The sequence below is a fragment of the Tachyglossus aculeatus genome, chromosome X3 (assembly GCF_015852505.1).
Source record: "Tachyglossus aculeatus isolate mTacAcu1 chromosome X3, mTacAcu1.pri, whole genome shotgun sequence".
Taxonomy (NCBI): Eukaryota; Metazoa; Chordata; class Mammalia; order Monotremata; family Tachyglossidae; genus Tachyglossus; species Tachyglossus aculeatus.
In genome coordinates, this window is record NC_052099.1 from 24,642,756 (window position 1) to 24,663,638 (window position 20,883).

The following is a 20,883-nucleotide window of genomic DNA, read 5'->3' on the forward strand; positions in this document are numbered from 1 at the left end:
CATCATTATTATTATTATATGTATATATGTTTGTACATATTTATTACTCTATTTATTTATTTTACTTGTACATATCTATTCTATTTTATTTTGTTAGTATGTTTGATTTTGTTCTCTGTCTCCCCCTTTTAGACTGTGAGCCCACTGTTGGGTAGGGACTGTCTCCATATGTTGCCAACTTGTACTTTCCAAGCGCTAAGTACAGTGCTCTGCACACAGTAAGCGCTCAATAAATACGATTGATTGACACATAGTAAGTCCTTACTAAATGCCATTATTATTTTTATTATTATTATTATTACTGGCACATAATAAGCGCTTACCAAATACCATCATTATTATTATTATGGGCATATAGTAAGAGCTTATCAAACACTATCATTATTATTACCGGTCCATGGTACGAGCTTACACATCATCATCATCATCATATCATTATTATTAGAATAGAAACCCACGTGTCCAAAGGCAGGCGACGTGGCTCCCTACCTGGCAAACTGCGCATGCTCCACGGGGACGGGGGGGGGGGGGGCGGCGTTGCTAGGAGCAACCAGGCTCGGCGTCGCCCCCCGAGGTGGGGGGGGGTGACGCGGTGACGTCATCGCGCCGAGCGAGCGGGCGGCCGGGCCACGTCGGCGGCGCGCGGAGGGAGCGGCCCCGCCCCTCCCCGCCCGACCCGATAGTGTGTGTGTATGTGTGGGGGGGAGGTGCGCGTGTGGGCGCGCATGCGCACCTTCAGCTCCGTTAGCAGGATTCCCAGCCCAGGCCCAATTGCAGCTCCCAGTTGCATTGCAAAGGAGCAAAGAGCGGCTGTAGACAGGATGTCATCGCCTCCCCAAGAGAAAATAGAAACCAAAGCTGGACATCCTCCTGCGGGTATTGATTCCTTTCCACTTGTACATATTTTTTAGACTCATTTTATTTTGTTAAGATGTTTGGTTTGGTTCTCTGTCTCCCCCCTTCTAGACTGTGAGCCCACTGTTGAGTTGGGACTGTCTCTCTATGTTGCCAACTTGGACTTCCCAAGCGCTTAGTACAGTGCTGTGCACACAGTAAGCGCTCAATAAATACGATTGATTGACTTGGACTGCCCAAGCGCTTAGTACAGTGCTCCGCACACAGTAAGCGCTCAATAAATACGATTGAATGATTGAATGAATGACTTTCTTCTTTTCTCCTCCCTCCTCAAATCCAGGGTTCCTGGGAAGGAAGGAAAGGGGGCGAGGCAAAGGGGTTTAATACTAATAATAACAATAATAATGGCATGTATTAAGCGCTTACTATGTGTCAAGCCCTGTTCTAAGCGTTGGGGAGGTAACAAGGTGATCAGGTTGCCCCACGGGGGGCTCACAGTCTTCACCCAACTTGTACTTCCCAAGCGCCTAGTACAGTGCTCTGCACACAGTAAGCGCTCAATAAATACGATTGAATGAATCCCCATTTTACAGATGAGGTCACTGAGGCACAGAGAAGTTAAGTAATAATAATAATAATGGTATTTGTTAAGCGCTTACTATGTGCCAAGCACTGTTCTAAGCGCTGGGGAGTTTACAAGGTGATCGGGTTGTCCCACGGGGGGCTCACAGTCCTCATCCCCATTTGACAGATGAGGGAACTGAGGCCCACAGAATAATAATAACAATGGCATTTGTTAAGCGCTTACTATGTGCGAAGCACTGTTCCAAGCGCTTGGGGGGGGGGATACCAGGTGATCAGGTTGCCCCACGTGGGGCTCACAGTCCTCATCCCCATTTGACAGGTGAGAGAACTGAGGCCCAGAGAAGTCAAGTGACTTGCCCAAGGTCACACAGCTGCCAAGTGGTGGAGGTGGGATTCGAACCCACGACCTCTGACTGTCAAGCCCGGGCTCTTGCCCCTGAGCCACGCTGCTGCATTATTGCCCTGTACTGAACCGGATAAAACACCAGTGATTCTCATGAGGTTGAGTGACAGAGTGCACGGTTGATGTTTTCTGGGTAAAAGCCAAAAAGAACGAAAGAAAGAAAGAAAAAGAAAGATTTCTGCGGGCTGCACGCCCTGATCCTTTTAAAGAAGGCTATTTCCCCAACTGATGGGGGGGAAGAGGAGGCTATTAAATGCCAGGCGACGTTATCCTAAGGAGAAGGAAGGGAGCATTTTAAAAATCCATGTAAATAAAGGCAAAGATTGATTCTTGCCCATTACAAAATGGGCAAGTGTTTTAGCTTCCTGATGCTGTCGTGGCATTTCTAAACCCACCGCCCACTGGATGTTGGGGACCTGAATCACATTCAAATAAAGAGATGTTTTGCGTTGCCTTAGAAAGTTTCTTTTGGAGTTCCATATGGCAGAAACTTCCTAATGGTTTCTAGTACTTAGGAGAGTGACAGTAATGTCTTCACCACGACAATCTAACTGACGGGCGTAAAAGCATTTGAGGCCCATTTTTGCTCGAACGACCCCGTTTTAAAAATTAAGGGTGTAAAGGGGAGGCAAAGTGAATAGCATTAAAGTGTTGCCAACAATTTCGTGGTGATAAAGATGCCAAAACCACAGTTCTCCAAGAGGCCTTTCCAGACTGAGCCCCCTCCTTCCTCTCCCCCTCCTCCCCGCCTTACCTCCTTCCCCTCCCCACACCGCCTGTATATGTGTTTGTACGTATTTACTACTTAATGTATTTATTTTATTTGTACATAGTTATTCTATTTATTTTATTTTGTTAATATGTTTTGTTTTGTTGTCCGTCTCCCCCTTCTAGACTGTGAGCGCACTGTTGGATAGGGACCGTCTCTTTATGTTGCCAACTTGGACTTCCCAAGCGCTTAGTCCAGTGCTCTGCACACAGTAAGCGCTCAATAAATACGATTGAAGGAATGAATGAATTTCTGCTCGCCGAAACGTCAGACGATCTATTTGTTTTGGAAGAGGGCTGCTCTTAGGTTTTCTTATGCAAATCCCCCCTCCTGCAGTGCTGCACTTGTCTAGGAGATACACCGTACGATCCTGCATTGGGAGGAAAATCGAAATCAGAAGTTTCCTGTTGGGAGAATGGAGGTGGATTTCCTCGCCCCATTTCTCCTCCCATTTTGTTTACACACTTCCCACTTTCTGTTTGAACTTTCTGGTCAATTTCAACCAATGATCAGTTCCCAGAGAACAAAATGGTCTGAGTCGGGAGCTGGGGGAAGCTGAGCTAAGGGAGGAGCTAAGGAATGTGAATGCTGTAAGCAATTCTCTTGCTAGCCAATGGGTTAATTGTAGCACATTAGCTGAATAATTTTTAGCTCCTGAAGACTGAAAATGTTCTAGGATTAACGCTTTGAGGCTCATTTTGTGTGATTTTTCCTATCATTTTCCAAAAGTGGTGATGCTTTGGGCACATTTTTATTTTTCTTCCCAAAGGCTACGTTGGGGTGTATTCTCTAGTATTGTGTGTGTGTCTGTGTGTCTGCTTAGCTTCTATGTGCTCCTGAGCAGGTGATGAGTGCATACAGGAGAAAACAAAATCCCTCGTGAGAAAATGCCTCAGGCAGACTTTCATCTAATTTTCTAGTCAAGTATCATAAGAAAATCATACTGTGTATGAAGAATTGAATAATCCTGTTTTCCAGAATATGAGATTAACAACGTAATTTGGGTTATCCAACCTTGGCTTCACTGACACTGTTCTTTCCTGGTTTTTCTATCTCTCTAGCCACTCATTCTCAGTAGCTTTCGTGGGCTCCTCTGCCTCCCATCCCATAACGTTGGGAGGCCCTCAAGGCTCAGCTCTGGATCCCCTCCTATTCTCCATCTGCATCCACTCCCTTGGAGAACTCATTCACTTCCAAGGCTTCAACAACTTTCTCTACATGGATGATTCCCAAGTCTGCCTCTCCAGCCTTGACCTCTCTCCTTCTCTGCAGTCTCGCATTTCATCCTGCCTTCAGGACATCTCTACTTGGTTGGCCCTCCTGGCACCTCAAACTTAACATGTCCAAAACAGAACTCCTCATCTTCCCATCCAAACCCTGGCCAACCCCTGACTTTCCCCATCACTGAAGAACTCACCACCATCCCCCGGTTTTACAAGACCATAACCTTAGCAACGTCCTCTCCTCTTCTCTCTCATTCAACCCACATATTCGGTCTGTCTCCAGATCCTGTCAATTGCACCTCCACAACATGGCTAAAATCCACTCTTTCTTCTCCATCCAAACTGCAACTCAACTGATCCAAGCCCTTATCTTAGCCCACTGTGACTACTGCTTCAGCCTCCTGTCCCTCCCCACTGCAGGACATATGTCACTCTGCTGCCCTTATTTTTCTAAAAAACGGTTCAGCCCATGTTTCCCCCCTCTTTGTCACCTTTCCACCTCCTCAGCAAACAGAAACTCCTTACCGTTGGCTTTAAAGCATTTAGATTGCCCCCACCTATCTCACACTGGTGATTTCCTTCCACTGCTTACTTTCCGTACCTCAGTCTCATCTATCTTACCATCGACCCCCTTGTCCACATCCTCCCTCTGACCTAGAACTCACTCCCTCCCTCACTCTCCCCTCCTTCAAAGCCTTATTAAATCGTCTCTCCTCTTACGGACCTTCCCTCACTACGCCTTCATTTCCCCTTCTCCCTCTCACATCTGCATCACCTTTCACTTGATATTCAGCCCACCCTCTGGACCACGGCACTTATGTACATATTCATAATTGATTTTAATGTCTTTCTCCCCCTGTAGACTGTCAGCCCTTTGTGGGCAGGGAACATGTTGACCAACTTTGTTGTATTGTACTCCCCCAATTGCTTAGTTCAGTGCTCCATACATAGTAGGCTCTCAATAAACACCATTGATTGATTGAATTTGCAGACCATTTTACTTCATTAGTAACTAGTCTATCCTGTTGTCAAATAGCATATTTCACAAACTTAATATGCCTTAAATTGCTAATTTACTTACTCCTAGACTGTGAGTCCACGTGGGACAGGGGACTGTGTCCAACCTGATTAACTTGTATTTACCCCAGCACTTAGAACAGTGCTTGACACATAAGTGCTTAATACAGTAATAAAAATAACATATTAAAATATTGATAATTGCACCACTTAGCCCAGGGATTATAAATTACAGACAAGATGGAGTAAAATGAAATATTTAAGAATGTGGTAGCATTTGCATTGAATTTAGGATCGAAATGGATTAGGGCTTTTCATTTAGGATAAGATTCACTATGACTCAGCTGTGACACACATTTTCCACTCGTGTAACGTGACTGAAAAACCCTTGCCCAACCTGCTTCTCTCCCCCACCTCCCCATGCCAGTGTGCCCTAAGAATTTGATTTTGGTTGCTAGGCGCAGTATATTCTCCCAACATGTTCAGTCAGTGAAAGAATGCAGAGAACTACATACAGAGACCTCACTGCACAGCCTCCGATCAGCCCCCAGGCTTCTTCAGATGAGTGACTGATCAACGTGGATATGCCCATAAATGCACTCCCGTGTTGGGTGTGCCTCCAACCCAAAAAAGTTTGGAACTATTGCTTTAGATCAAGGCCAAGATCAAGTCTTCACCCACATAGGCTTCTGCATGCAGTTATGGCCAAATCCCTCTCTATTTGGAGGCAGCTGTCATTGTCACAGCTGCTGTGGGTGAGAAGCAGCATGGCTTAGTGGAAAGAGCCCGGGCTTTGGAGTCAGAGGTCATGGGTTTTCAAATCCTGGCTCAGCCACTTGTCAGCTGTGTGACTTTGGGCAAGTCACTTGACTTCTCTGAGCCTCAGTTCCCTCATCTGGAAAATGGGGATGAAGCCTGTGAGCCCCCCCGTGGGACAATCTGATCACCTTGTAACCTCCCTAGCGCTTAGAACAGTGCTTTGCACATAGTAAGCGCTTAATAAATGCCATTATTATTATTAATGTCTATCTCCCCCTCTAGACTGTAAACTCACTGTGAGCCAGGAATGTGACTACCAACTTTGTTATACTGTATATTGGGCTTTCCCAAGCACTTAATAGAGTGTTCTGCACACAGCACTCGATAAGTCCGATTGATTATTATTCATTCAATCACATTTATCGAGCGCTTACTGTGTGTAGAGCGTTATACTAAGCACTTGGAAAGTGTAATTCAGCAACAAAGAGAAACAGTCCCTGCCCGCAATGGGTATTGTGTTCAAAGCACTGTACTAAACACTTGAAGAATATAATATGACAGACACATTTCTATTATAACCATCATTAATAAGCCTATACAACATGTTAAGCACTGCCCCGAAAGCTGGGGAGTGACCCAGGGAAATCACAAAGGTCCCTGGAGCACAAAAGGTTCACAAACCTACAACAACCACCATGTAGGTCAATAATAAGATAATGGTCCTTTCTGGGATGATAAAATGATCAATGCACCATGCACTGCTGCATCTAGTTCCCTAAGAAGTAGAGCTAAATGGATTTAATTCCTTCCCCAAAGCAGCAGGTTAACAGACTCCCAAGTCTCCCATTCGCTTGAGGGTGGGAGGATCAGCAAATAAGAAAGGTCTAAAGTGCCAGAGAACAATCAAGCACTGTCTCTTATAAACACCACCCAAAGTACAATGCATAGTGCCCTTAGTTTAAATATACTGACATTAATTGGTTAAGTTGAATGACCAAGGCTGACACTACAAAACTGAACCCAGAAATTTTAAATTCTCAGTGGATTTAATGTCCTTCCCCGTAGTTTCTCTATGACTGATCCTCTTAGCTTGACAAATTGTATCCTTAGCCCGTCGACTTGAGGTTTCCAACAGAGATGTCATTAGAACACAAACCCCTGCATCTTGGGAAATTGATTGAAACGGGCCACTCCAGACACTAGCAACCGAGCGCTTAGTACAGTGCTCTGCACACAGTAAGCTCTCAATAAGTACTATTGAATGAATGGTGTGGGCTTTTACCACTTCAGCTTAGGTTACTCCTTCATCCCGAACAGCCATCCTCAATCCTCCTCCTACTTCTCTCCTCTGTTAACTCACCCCAGGTTGGAGAACAGGGATCATGGGAGACTTGAGACAGTGGGGATGGTCTTGGGAGTGTCTTCCCTCCACAAAAAAAAAATTTAAATGTAATGGCAACCTCTGCAACCTACTACCATTGTGCCTTGCCCCTGCCCCATCCCACCTGTCAGTGTGGCGATCATTTTGGATTGCCAATCCCTGATATTCTCATTTTACGTTGGCCTTTGTGACCTTTAATCTTGTCAAATTCTTCATGTTAACTCTTGTGCCGTCTGGGTGATGGGCAACAGTCATTTTGGGGAGTTTTTTTCTGCGTATCAAAGGGTTCTGTTGCCTCAGTCTTCAGAGTTGAAGTTAAAAGCCCTTTTCTCTTCAACTTGCATCTACATGGCGGAATTGTTTTCATGGGGCCTCTGGCCTTCATCTTTGGGATTCCCTGCCAGCAGCAATCTGGTAAAGGCTCAGTTTACTGACAGTCAGGACATATGGCAAAACGGCTCTTTTTACAAATGGGAAGTTGACACTGAATTTTGCTACCACCTCATTTTGTTTTAATTACTGTTGCTGGTTGGTTTAATGCCTTTGCAGCTACTGAGAAGGATTCGGTGTTTTTATTTTTGACTTTCATCAACCATTTGCCTTCTCCATCACTTAGTACCCTAGGTCATTGAAGAAGGTTGCTCTGCTCTGTTGAGCCCGATACAAGATTGAACTCGGAGGTGTCAGCAATTCAGCAGTGAATAAACTGGATTTCATTTTATAGTTTATGTAGTGTCGAGGGATCCTGCCAGATGAAAGGTGTCATTTGGTTTCTGCATGATCATTCTTTCTTGCTTTGTTAATTACAAACATCTGCTGCTAACTTTACATTAGCTCTCAACTTGGGTGAGCTCCCGTGCCAATTTCTCTTCAACTATTGTATGTCTGGTTGTCCTGCAGTAGAAAGACTAACTGGATCCAACATCTTCATTCTGTTATTGCAAGGTAATACAACTTTGGAGATTTTTCTCTGTGTCAGTGTAGTGGCTCTGGGCGGGGAGGGAGGGAATTAAGAAAGGAATACAGTACAGTGGGGGTCATCAACCTGTTTGTTCAGAAGAGCCAAACAAAATGAAATCTTTGAGCAGTTTTTCACAAAGAGCCAATCATGTAATAATAATAATAATGATGATGATGGTATTTGTTAAGCGCTTACTACGTGTGAAGCACTTTCTAAGCGCTGGGGGTATAAGGTGGTGAGGTTGTCCTATGTGGGGCTCACAGTCTTAATCCCCATTTTACAGATGAGGTAACTGAAGCACAGAGAAGTTAAGTGGCTTGCCCAAGGTCACACAGCTGACAAGTGGAGCAGGGATTCGAACCCATGACCTCTGACTCCCAAGCCCGGGCTCTTTCCACTGAGCCACGCGCACATCCGCAAGGAAATAAGCTTCCTTAACGTAACTCTATTAAATGCCTTGCTTCTCCACCCCCTTATTGAGAGCCACATCTGGTTCCTAGAAGAGACAGCTAATTCATTCAGTCAGTCATATTTATTGAGTGCTTACTGTGTGCAGAGCACTGTACTAAGCACTTGGAAAGTACAATTCAGCAACAGAGACGGTCCCTACCCAACAACGGGCTCACAGTTTAGAAGCTAATGCCTCCTGAGCCACAGCCTGCAGAAGTGTCGTAAAGGCTAGTGTGCAGAACCACTGTACTGTAATAACGCCGTACTCCTTAGCAAGATTTAAAATTATATGCAATCGAAATAATAAGTGTGGTATTCGTTAAGTGCTTACTAGGTACCAAACACTGTATTAAGCTCTAGGGGAGATAGGAGATACTCAGGTCAGATACAGTTTCTGTCCCACGAGGCTCACATTCTAAAGGGGAAGGACAAGGGGTATTTAATCCCTATTTGACAGATGAGGAAACAGATAGTGATAGTGACTTGCCCAAGGTCACAGAGCAGAGCCCAGGCCCGTGCTCTTTCCACTAGACCTTGATGCCAGTTTGCCTTCACCACCATAACTGCCTTTCCCTAAATCCCAGTTCAGCCTTTGCTGTATTCCCTAATCAAGTCCTCTTTTCCCTGTCTCCCTCTCCCTTCTGCATCATCTGTGCACTTGGAAATGAACCCTTTAACCATTCGATATTCACCCCACCCTCAGCCCTACAGCACCTGTGTACAATTCTATAATTTATTTTTATGAATGTCTCTCTCTGCCTCTAGATCATGACCTCCTTATAGGTGGGGGAATATGTCTACCAACTCTTTTGTATTGTATTAAGGCACAGTGCCCTGCCCACTGTAAATGCTCAATGAATACCATTAATTGATTGATATTTATTGAGTACTTATTGACTCCAGAGTACTTTATTGAATTCTCTGTGCAGAACTGCACTGCTTACAGAAGGGTAAGTAGACACCATCGCCCCCCCTCAAGGAGCTATTTTGGTAAGTGGTATAGAAGAATTCTATATAACAAAAAAATGCAGCATGGCCTAGTAGGTGAAGAATGGGCCTGGGAATCAGAGGACCTGGATTCTAATCCCAGCTCTGCCACTTTTGCGACCTTGGGTGAGTCACTTAACTTCTCTGGACCTCAGTTACCTCATATGTAAAATGGGGATTAACACAATGAGCCCCGTATGGGGGGGCATGGACTGTGTCCAACCTGATTAGCTTGCATCTACCCCAGCATTTAGTACAGGGCCTGGATCATAATGAATGCTTAACAAATACCATAAAAGAAAGTGGACTTTTCAAAGAACAAAGCTGATCAGAGTCAAGTGCCCCTCCCTGACTTATGGTGCATTGGCTGAGTTGAGACCTAGTCATTAGATTAGCAGCCAATAAATGAACCAAAGAGAAAATTACTTTGCACATGAGTACCTTTTGTTTCCTTTAAAAACAATTGGTCTAGTCAGGAAAAAGGTAATGGTTTAACTTCCAAGGAACAGGATGCAAACCCACCTATACCTCTGACAGTTTCAGATAAAATCAGGCATCCTGTTGTTACCCAGGGCCCCTTATCTTTGAAAGTGGAGTGATCACTGCTTGCCAAATTCTACTCTCAGAGATGTTGTGGGGATTAATGAGCCAGTTAGTAAAGCATTTTGAAATCCACAGAAGAAAGGGGCTAGATAAATAGACAGTATTCTTTATGAAGGATGAATGGTGCAACATAATATGCTAGCAAATGTGCTGTAGTATGCAGTCCTTAGTAAAGGCAATCAAGTCTTAATGATTTGAGACCCCACTATTGCTCTTGCCTTCTAAATATTTGCTGAGAAATGGAGTGAGGAAATTCTTGCACATCCATATTAGCACCGGAAGAATTAGGGAGGTTCTGTTTCATACAGCAGTAGTAAGTATGTGCTACTGCAGAAAAGGGGGTGAGTCTTGGAAACCAAACTATCACTCATTTCTGCCTGTTTCTTTGGTGAGTCTGTGTCAGTGGCTTAGCACTGATAAATGCAAACTGCCTGCCTTGTTCCCCTCCATTTCCCTTTGGAGCCAAGGCCATATGTCTAGAAATTGGCTTGAAGTTTAATCTAAAACCCAAAACTTTGAATGTTAACTGATTTTCATTAGGTGAAACTTCTTTTGATCTTGAGAAGTGAGGAGAAAGTCGGAAGAAATATACCATTTACTAAGGTAAACACTGATTTTTAGCACTATCAATACAGTTTAGCCATGGGTTAGAACGATTATGAATTCAAGAGGTTCAGAACATGGGCACAGGGAAATGTTGACAGAAGATTGATTATATTCTGTGTTTTAAGGCAGAATTACCATGTAGTAAATGAATTCAAATAAAGGAGGATAGGGGTCCCCTTTTACTGGTGCCATGTAGTTTTTTTTATGAAGATTCTGTGTATTGAGCAGCCAGTCAGCAGTTTTTATTGAGCACTTACTGTGTGCAGAGCACTTGGGAGAGTACAACATAACAATGTAACAGACACATTCCCTGCCCACAGCAAGTTTACAATCTAGAGGGGAAGACAGATATTATTCAAGATTTGAGTGCTTTCCAAAAACTCAAGACCATGAAAAAAATGGTTCATTGCCTCTCTCTAGAAAATGGTTCAGAGTATTAAAAAAAGCAGTACAAATGGAATTGCAAATGGAATTCTGGATGTAATATGCCTGTGCAGTTTAAACATTAGAAAGTAGGATTGGTTGAAATTCCTGAAGTCTGTGTTGACATTGCCATACTGATATAGCAGAAATTTTTTGTCATTCATATTCAAGTTAATAAATTCAATTTATATATTTCAGTAGGAATCATTGTTAGGTTAAACCTGATATAAAAGTAACATTCTGTGCTTCTAAACATTTTAAAAGGTTTCCTACTAAAGATTGATTTTCGAGTGACCAAAAAATAGGCAAAGGTTGCTTGTCTTTCAAGTCAGTGATATGTGTGATTGCTAAAGAACAGCTGATAATTCCATATCGCTAGTGAAAACATTTGCTTTTGCTGATAGGGTGTCTGCTGCTTTATCACAAATGGAAAAAAATTATAAGATAAAATAAACCCCATTCCAGATACAGTGGGCTGCCTTTTTTCTTCAGTTGTGCCAAATCTGCCATAACCTTTCTTATTTACTTATTTTTATTGGTGAATTAATTACCAACCCAGTCCTATTGTAGGAGGTAGTAATCATGTTAATTGTCTTTATAAAAAATGGGAAATAATAATAATAATAATAATAATCGTGGTATTTGTTAAGCACTTACTATATGCCAAGCACTGTTCTAAGTGCTGGGGTAGATACAAGGTAATCAGGTTGTCCCACATGGGACTCACAGTCTTAATCCCCATTTTGCAGATGAGAAAACTGAGGCCCAGAGAAGTCAAGTGACTTGCCCAAAGTCACACAGCAGACAAGTGGCGGAGCTGGGATTAGAACCCACAATCTCTGACTCCCAAGCCCGGGCTCTTTCCGCTGAGCCATACTGCTTCTCTGAAATAGATATGCTATTCTCAGGTGATATTGGGTTGGCACCAACATTAATTGCTAATCCTGTCAGAATGAGTTAATAGTTGATCCAATGAAAAATTAAAAGTAATTTGTTTAAATGTAGTCTTAAACTTTTCACTTGCAGTACTTATACTAAGTAATGCAACCATTTTCCTTTTAGGTAATTGCATTTCCTGTTTCAGCAGAAGGCATTCTGAACAGTTTTGTTTTGAATAATTTTAGAAAAATATTTCATGGGAGGGTATCCTTTAAACATATTTCTATGTTGACTTTTAGTTTGATGTTTTTATAGTGACATAATGTATTTAAAGGAGACACAGAGTGGAGCAATTTTCTGTTACCGAAGACTTTCAGGACTGTTTGTTCTCAGGAATAAAACAAGGTGCTCCTTTAATTCAGGTACCATAATGTGGGGTTTAATATGTGTCTTCCTCTTCTTATCTTGTCAAAGGAAAAACTCAACAAAACTAAAATTATTAGGAATTGGATAGTAAGTAGAAAATTATTTGTATTTATTGAGCTCTTACTGTATGCAGGGGACTGTATACTAAGCTCTTGGGAGAATACAATACAACAATAAACAGACATATTCCCTGCCCAAAGGTCTGTCAAAGCTCTATCAATCAATCAATCGTATTTATTGAGTGCTTACTGTGTGCAGAGCACTGTACTAAGCGCTTGGGAAGTACAACTTGGCAACATAGAGAGATGGTCCCTACCCAACAGTGGGTTCACAGTCTAGAAGGGGGAGACAGAGAACAAAACTTATTAACAAAATAAAATAAATAGAATAGATATGTACAAGTAAAATAAATAAATAAATAGCAAACAATGGAACTCCGTTTTGCTTCACTTCGTGCCCTGGAGGTAGCCAAAGTAACTGGAAGAGTAACATGACTATATGCCCTCTAACCCTCAAAGGATAGCCCTAAATAGTAAATTGTTGTGGTATTTATTAATGCTTACTAGGTGCCAAGCACTGGGCTAAGCACTGGAGTAGGTAGAAGAAAATCAAATGGGACAGAGTCCCTCTCTCACGTGGGTCTCCCAGTCCTAATTTCCAATGCTTTGTTCCACTGTCCACGAAAACATTTGGCAGAGACAAATAAGATAAAAATGTCTCACTTTCAACAAGTTTTCTAATACAGGTCTATACATTCAGAGAACAATTTTCCTTGCTTTGCCAATATGTTGTTTTCAGATGGATGACTGAAGTCCTTCAGCATTCTGGGACAAGAACTAGCAGCAGTACAGATCACCACATATCTTGCCGTTGACCATACTATGAATCTCATCATGCCCTGGGGATCGAATCATCTCAGTCTGAATAGAGGCTCAGGGCTTGTATTACAGTACAATTAAAAACAACTTTGGTCGCTTTAGCTCTTCGTGACACCTAAGTGCCTGGGTATTCATCCCCTTCCTCCCTAGACTTAGGAAAATATATTTTTACTCTGTTGCATCCTTCTTTATTTTAGTGCCTGACTTCCCTGCTAGATTGTAAAGTCTTTGAGAACTGGGATGATGTCTCCTAATTCTGTTGAACAATCCCAAGCCCTTAAAACAGTGTAAAAACAGAGTACCTATTGTATCATCCCAAGCACTTATTACAGTACTCTGCACAGAATAAGAGCTCAAATACAATTGATTGACCATCTCTCAATGGCAGTGGTACAAAAGATGTCCATCAGTACAAAAGATTTCCCCCTTTTAGACTGGGAGCCCACTGTTGGGTAGGGACTGTTTCTGTACGTTGCCAACTTGTACTTACCAGGCACTTAGTACAGTGCTCTGCACACAGTAAGCGCTCAATAAATACGATTGATGATGATGATGATGATCAGTGTGTGCAGAGAACTGTTCTAAGTGTTTGGGAGAGTAGGACACAACAATCTGACACATTCCCTGCCCACGATAATAATAATAATAATAATAATAATGACATTTGTTAAGTGCTTTCTAAGTGCTGGGGAGGTTATAAGGTGATCAGGTTGTCCCACAGTCTTACAGTCTTAATCCCCATTTTACAGATGAGGTAACTGAGGCACGGAGAAGTGAAGTGACTTGCCCAAAGTCACACAGCTGACAAATGGCGGAGCCGGGATTTGAACCCTTGATCTCTGACTCCAAAGCCCGTGCTCTTTCCACTGAGCCACGCTGCTTCTCATGAGCTTACAATCTAGAGGATGAGCTCAGAACAAGCTAAGGAAGTGATGGTCTTGATGAGAGAGAAATAGCTACTGAGCAAGTTAACTTCATAATGCCTCATATGTTTGCAATGTCCAGAAGAGATCCAAGGTTTCTCTAAACCAACATTCTTTGGGGAATTATGGCTCTGTTGCTAACCACGTGAGAAAATATTTAGCAACTGAATGCTTGAGGATTTTGTCATCTGATTTCCCCTTGACTTTCAGGCCTTACCTTTTTCTAACCCATCTCAAACAACGGCCTCATTAATCACCTTTTCTCTGTTTTTCAGTAAAAGCTGGTGGGATGCGAATTGTGCAGAAACACCCACACACTGGGGAACCCAAAGAAGAAAAAGATAAGGATGATCAAGAGTGGGAAAGTACCAGGTGAGAATTATCATGACTCAGGCATATTTCTCCAGTAACTGCTATCTGGTTGAAAATCAACACCTGTTCATTTCCTTCACTTTCACACCAATCAGTGACATTTGGGTTGTTTTCCATTGGGATCTTCCACCATGTTTGTTTCCTTTTTCTATTGTTTCTTCTCTTCTCTGTTTTTAAATAATTCAGACTAGAACTACCTGGAACATAGGAGGCTTGGTGGGTGAGGGAGAAGTAGTTTGGGGGTGTTTAGTATACAGGTTTGTGCTATTTCTGCATGTCTTTTGTAATTTTAAACAGTGATAAGATCAAATTCGATTTAAAGTGTAAAATCTTATGTAAGAATAGCAAGTGCTTTTGATTCCAATTTCATGTCATTTTCACATTTGGTATTTAGTTTGCAAAAATCATGTCTATAACAAGGTCTACAGAATTCTTAGGAATTACATCCAACCTAAACCTACAATACCTTTGCACTCTTAAGCAAAAGAAGAGTAAATAAAAGTTGGGCAGAGATCCTGAAAGTTAATGGTCACCTGCTTTTTGGCACTATTTTAAAGAAATAATGTATAAATACCTATTTCTTTGCATTTCTCTGAAGAAGGGTGCAGTCTTGTGTAATGTTTCTAGGACTTGAGATGCCCCTGCAGCTTCCTGAGTTGGAGGGGTTCGTGGAGGAATGGGAATGTTTTCCAAGGCCTTCATCCCAGGCCTCTGTCTCATCCCAAAGAAGGACAGTGTAACAATGTAGACTAAGTTGAACAAGACTGAACCTATTCAGGATCCCAGTCTACTGGTAGCTTTTTCATACGGTCTCTGAAAACTATTCAAGGCCTTGATGCTTCTCCCTGCATCTGATGTGCTATAGAAAGCATACCAGCTGTTCCGCACTGTGTGGTCAGAAGACACATTGTGATTTTTAGAGAGCAATCAACAAGATATTTGAGCAGTCAACTAGACAGGTAAGTAGTGAGGCCTTGTAGAGAGAGCCAGAGGACCTGGATTCCAATCCTGGCTGCTTGCTTGTGCTGTGACCTCGGGCGAGTGACAGCTCTGTGTCCTTCACTTTCCTCATCAGTAAAACGGGGATTCGATACCTGGTCTCCCTCCCTCTTAGACTGTGAGCCCAATGAGGGACAGAGACTATGTCTGATTATCATATCTTGAATCTATCCTAGCACTTAGTACAGTGCTTGGCATATAGTAAGTGCTTAACAAATACCACTATCATTAGTAGTAGTATCTGGTAAGTTAAGTGGTGCCATAATTTTAGTCTTCCCACACATCCTGTGGCAACGGGATATTAAATGAGTAAGTTCAAGAGGAGTTGTGTTGGCAAGAGGCCATAATACGTTAGAGGAATAGTGGAAGGCTCAAGACGATCTGTGGCGGATTAGGAGGGGAAAGTAAAGAGGTTACGTGGAACAATGCTAAACGTTAGGATTGAGGACACGGAGGCAACCATCACACATTGCTTCCAAGCATCCTAATGTCACTAAGGCAGGCAGAATTCTGGGCTGGCTGGTCCACTGGGGTGGACAGGTGGTGCGATCCAGTTATGACATTTCTTATGCTGTTAAACCCTCTTTCTTCTCTTCCTCCCTTTCTCCTTTTCCAAATATCTCTGTGGATTCCTGCAGCAAATGCAGAACTGGCTTCTGTAGGACTTCAGCAGGGAAGGTGTTATATTTTTTCTTTCAAGTGAAAAATGACCCTTAATTTCAGAGAAATGTCAAACTGGGCTCTTAGTTGGCACAATGAAAACATTTCTTTGACAGTCATTTCCCTTTGCAAATGACCAGGAGTCTATCTCCCTTTTATCTTGTCCTTTTTCAAGGGTTTAAAATCAATCTTGAGTGACAAGGGTTATTTTTAAATGACTGCAACATCATTTAAATAAAACACATAGCTAAACAAGAGCATATTACTGTGAAACTTCCTACAGCTTGGGTCAGAGATGGCATCAGTTCTGTCCTACTCTTATTGAAAAGAAAGATGGGATGGCTGGCCCCTCTCTAATAATAACAATTGTGGTGTTTGTAAAGTGCTATGTACCAATCATTATACTAAGCACTGGGGCAGATGTAAGATAATCAGTCCGGATACTGTCCTGTCCCACTTGAGGCTTGCAGTCTAAGTAGGAGAGAGGACAGGTGTTCCCCATTTTACAGAAGAAGAAACTGAGTCACAGAAAAGTTAGTACCTTGCACAAAATCACACAGCTGACAAAATAGTAAAACAAAAAAAGTGGTGGACCTGGAATTAGAACTCCAGGCCTCTGACTTCCCCTCCCTTGCTCTTTCCCCGAGGCCACAATGGTCGCTTCAACCACCAGGATGGGAGTCATCTCACAGAGCTAAAAATTTCTCCCAGAGGTTTTAAAGAAGAAGAATCTCTCTAAATTTTCCTGGTTCTTCTACTGTTTCACAGAGGTCCATCCATAAAATATTACCGGGTGCAAGCCTTCATCACTTCCCAGCTGGATCACCTTAACGGCCTCTTTACTGACCTCCCTCCCTCCGGCCTCTGCCCACTTAGTCTTAGGTACAGCTGCAAATGTCCCCTGTCTGAAATGACATTGAGCACATCTTTCCCTTTCTTAAAGATCTCCACAGATTCCCTATTCCTTCTCCATCAATCACATGTTTTGAGTGCCTTCTTTGTGAAGAGCACTGCATTAAGTCCTTGAGAGAGTACGATGGAGTTAGAAAATAGGATCTCTACCCTCAAGATGCTTGCAGCATAGCGGAAAGCAAGCTTCTGACATTCCTTTCAAAATGTTCCATCAGTTGAGTCCTCCTACTTTGACTGTCCTTCCTCTGAGCCATTCCTCACACTTTTCCCAGCGGCTCCTCTCAGCTTTGCCGAGCCGCTTGCCTACCGTCCTTCAGAGCTCTTCTATCAGCCAAGCCAAACGATGGTATTTTCTGAGTGCTTAATGGGAGCAGAGCACTGTGCCAAGCACTTGACAGAATATGGTAGAGTTAGCAGACATGATTCCTGCCTTCAAGGAACTAATAGCGTAGTAGTTGTGAGGGAGAGGCAAGACAGAGTAAATTAAATAGGGGAGGCACCCTACTCGCTCCCACTTCTGCGTCACCTATACGATTGGATCCGTCCTCTTTAGGCACTTGATAGTCACCCCATCCTCAGCCCCACTACACTGATATACATAACCCTATATCCTGCCATTTCCCCTTTGTACTTATTTCAGTGTCTGTTTCCCCCTGTAGACTGTAAACTTCTTGTAGATAGGTATTTTGAGTACCGCTTCTACGCAGTGAACTCTCTGAAGCACCTAGAACTCAATAGAAGCACTCAATAAATACCTCTGATGGAACAGAGTATCAGAGTATAAGTGGTACGGACTCAAGTGCATAGGTGACACAGAAGGAAGGGAAAATAGGGAGGGGACATGAGAGATTGATCAGAGTAAGCTTCTTGGAGATGTGATTATAATAACGCTTTGAAGAAGGGAAGAGTGGAGATCCAAGCTTCTCTAAGTCCTCATTTCTGCTTCCCACCCGCCCCTCTGCGTATTCTGGGCACTCAGATTCGTACCCCTTAATATTCCCCCATGGCACTTAAATACATATCTTTGCACTCTGACGTTTCCCATATCTGTAACTTATTTTAATGCCCATCTCCCCAACTAGTCTTGTAAGCTCCTTGTGGGCAGGGATCATGTCTACCAACTCTATTGTACTGGACTTTCCCCAGCACTTAGTATAATGCTCTGCCCACAGGTATTGCTCAGCAAATACATTTGATTGATGGATCTGTCAGATATGAAGGAGGAGTTCCAGACAGCAGAAGGAGCATGAGCCAGGGGTTGATGAGGAGAGACAAGAGCAAGGCACAATGGGTAGGTTGATAGGTGCTAGAAAGCCAACTTCTCAAAGAGGAAATCTCTGATAAACTGCTTTCATCCTCCCAGTCGTGCTAGCCTCTTAGCCATCTCCAGACTTTTGTGCCATCCTGTTATCGAATGAATCATTCTACTGTCACTAGTTAGCTACTGCCACATCAGTTATGTCAGCCTGCCTTTCCTATTAGAACAGGAGGGATTTTTCTGTGGGCAGAGGTCACATTTTATACTTCTTCCACAGGCCCACCCTAAGCCCTGAAGGTGCTCGATAAAATAGTCGCTAATAGTGGTGATGACTGTGCCTTAGAATTCATCTTGTCATAAATGAAAGGCAGACGGTCAAGCTTTCCTCTGTGAAATGGAAATCCTCAACTTACCCCATGGAATGTGTGACATGTTTGATTATTCATATTTTGTTTCAGTAAATTAACAAAAAGGTTAAAATTAACAAACGTTTACATAAGTAGAATCAGCCAGGGCCTGATGATCTAATAACATTTGGCCTCATGCGAAAGGCTGAGGCTTTGAACTGAAATAGGTATTAGCATATAAAAAAAATCTTTTTCATTTTCAGCAGAGAGGTGAGACTATCATGGGATAGAGTGAGCTATTAAAGGGTGGTTAGAGATGTTGCTGTGTTAATTTTATGTATTATTTTGCTTCATTTCATATTGGAGGAAATATGTTTTTTGTTTCTGTTTGGGCTGAGCCAGCCGTAGACCCAGTAGTTTACCTGGGTTACAATGGAAGATTATTATGAGTAAAAGTCATCTGATGCAGAGACCCTCCATCCTCATTTAAACTTTCCATCTCTGGTCAAAAGTGGGAAAGCTTTGAATATTAAAGTTCTCTGGATAGGAGGATGAACATTCATAGGTAAAATGATCCCTGCCTTCTACATTGCCTCTCTCCTCCCACTTCTTCCCCACTCTGAATTTCAGTTAGAAGCACATCATATTCAAGAGTGCCAGAAGGACTTGACAGCTGAAGGTGAGCAATGAAGGCAATAGATTATGAAGTGTTTTTTCAGCTAAGTAGGACAGGAAGGTCAATGCTAGCTCTCCCCCCTAGTCAGTGACAGGTCACTTTATCTGACAGTTGGGCTGCTACTTCTGGTTTCCTCGCTGAATCGGTGGAGGCCCACACAAATTCCCGTGTCTCCATACTGTCTCCCCTGGTTTCCCCTACTTCATCTTGCAGATCCAGAACATTAATTGGGATACGGCAAGGGAAGCCCCAAAGTGGTTGTCGCCACAGATTTTCAGGTAGCCTGCCCACACCCAAGTTCCCTCTGTCAGACCACTGTAACTTTCCTGCTGGCATCCATTTTGGGGCAGTGTTCAATTTTGGAAATCCTTCTAATTCTGGCTCCACCACTTGCCTGCTGTGTGACCTTGGGCTAGTTACTTCACTTCTCTGTGCTTTGGTCCCCTCATCTGTAAAAATGGGGAATCAGTAGTGGTTCTTCCTCCGCCTTAAACTGAGCTTCACCTGGGACAGGGACTGGATCTGGCTTGATAATCTTGTGTTTCCCTGACCACTTAGTACCATTTTTAGCATGTAGAAAGAGAAGCAGTGTGGCTCAGTGGAAAGAGCACGGGCTTGGGAGTCAGAGGTCATGGGTTCTAATCCCAACTCTGCCATATGATTGCTGTGTGACCTTGGGCAAGTCGCTTAACTTCTCTGAGCCTCAGTTACCTCATCTGTAAACTGGGGATTAAGACCGTGAGCCCCACGTGGGACAACCTGATCACCTTGAATCCCCCCAGCGCTTAGAACAGTGCTTCGTACATAGTAATTGCTTAACAAATGCCATTATTATTATTATTAATAAATATGGAACATGCCTACCAACTCACTGTATTATATTCTCCCAAATGCTTAGTACAGTGCTCTGCACACAATAAGCGCTTAATGATTACCGTAAATATGTTGTCAGAAAATTCACTGCAGTATTTACAAATGCATAGTAACATGCTCCCTCTTTGCAGCGCAGATGCAACCTGATAAGATTATCTCCCTCATTTGTAGTCATTCTCTTTGTACTTCTGTCAGGTTTTCAGTGACTTGTGTGTTTCCTTTGAAAGCAAAAAAGTGGGTGTACAGTGAAGGTTTTGATTGGCATTCTAGCCCATGCTACTGCTATGTGTAACAATATGTTTATGGTGATGGAAAGATTTAATTTTAAGTTAGATGAGGAATTCTGGCGGACACATTCAATCACTCTGCAAAACCGTAAGTGTGTAAAGAAACCAAATAGTGTAGGTGGGCCCTCTGCTTTGAAAATTTTATTTTGAGACTTACTTGGACAGTCACTTACTTGGGCACAATCATAGTATTCACAAAAATACGTAGTGGATTGATATTTGGCACCTAAGTTAAATCTTTATCAACATCCAACTATGTAATCTGACAAAATGTGGTCTAGTAACACGGGTGCTTCCTTGTAATGTATTACACTAGATTCATGAACAATGGAAATTCCAATTTGGCGTAAATAGCATCGTTAATAGTGCTA

The 20,883-nt window shown here is 42.7% G+C and overlaps 1 protein-coding gene across 3 annotated transcripts in view; it reads left to right on the forward strand.

Moving 5' to 3' along the window:
- The first annotated feature begins 688 nt into the window (after positions 1–688).
- LOC119948955 (death associated protein) overlaps positions 689–20,883 on the forward strand; it is a 55,956-nt gene continuing 35,761 nt past the window's right edge. The window contains exons 1-3 of one of the 3 annotated variants that reach the window (XM_038770521.1): positions 689–876; positions 7,893–7,937; positions 14,404–14,500. In XM_038770521.1, the coding sequence (XP_038626449.1) occupies positions 693–876; positions 7,893–7,937; positions 14,404–14,500 (326 nt within the window). In that variant the 5' untranslated portion in view covers positions 689–692. Of the gene's footprint in view, positions 877–7,892; positions 7,938–8,552; positions 8,556–14,403; positions 14,501–20,883 lie in introns of all 3 variants that reach the window. The other 2 variants (XM_038770522.1, XM_038770524.1) reach the window with 2 other exon arrangements.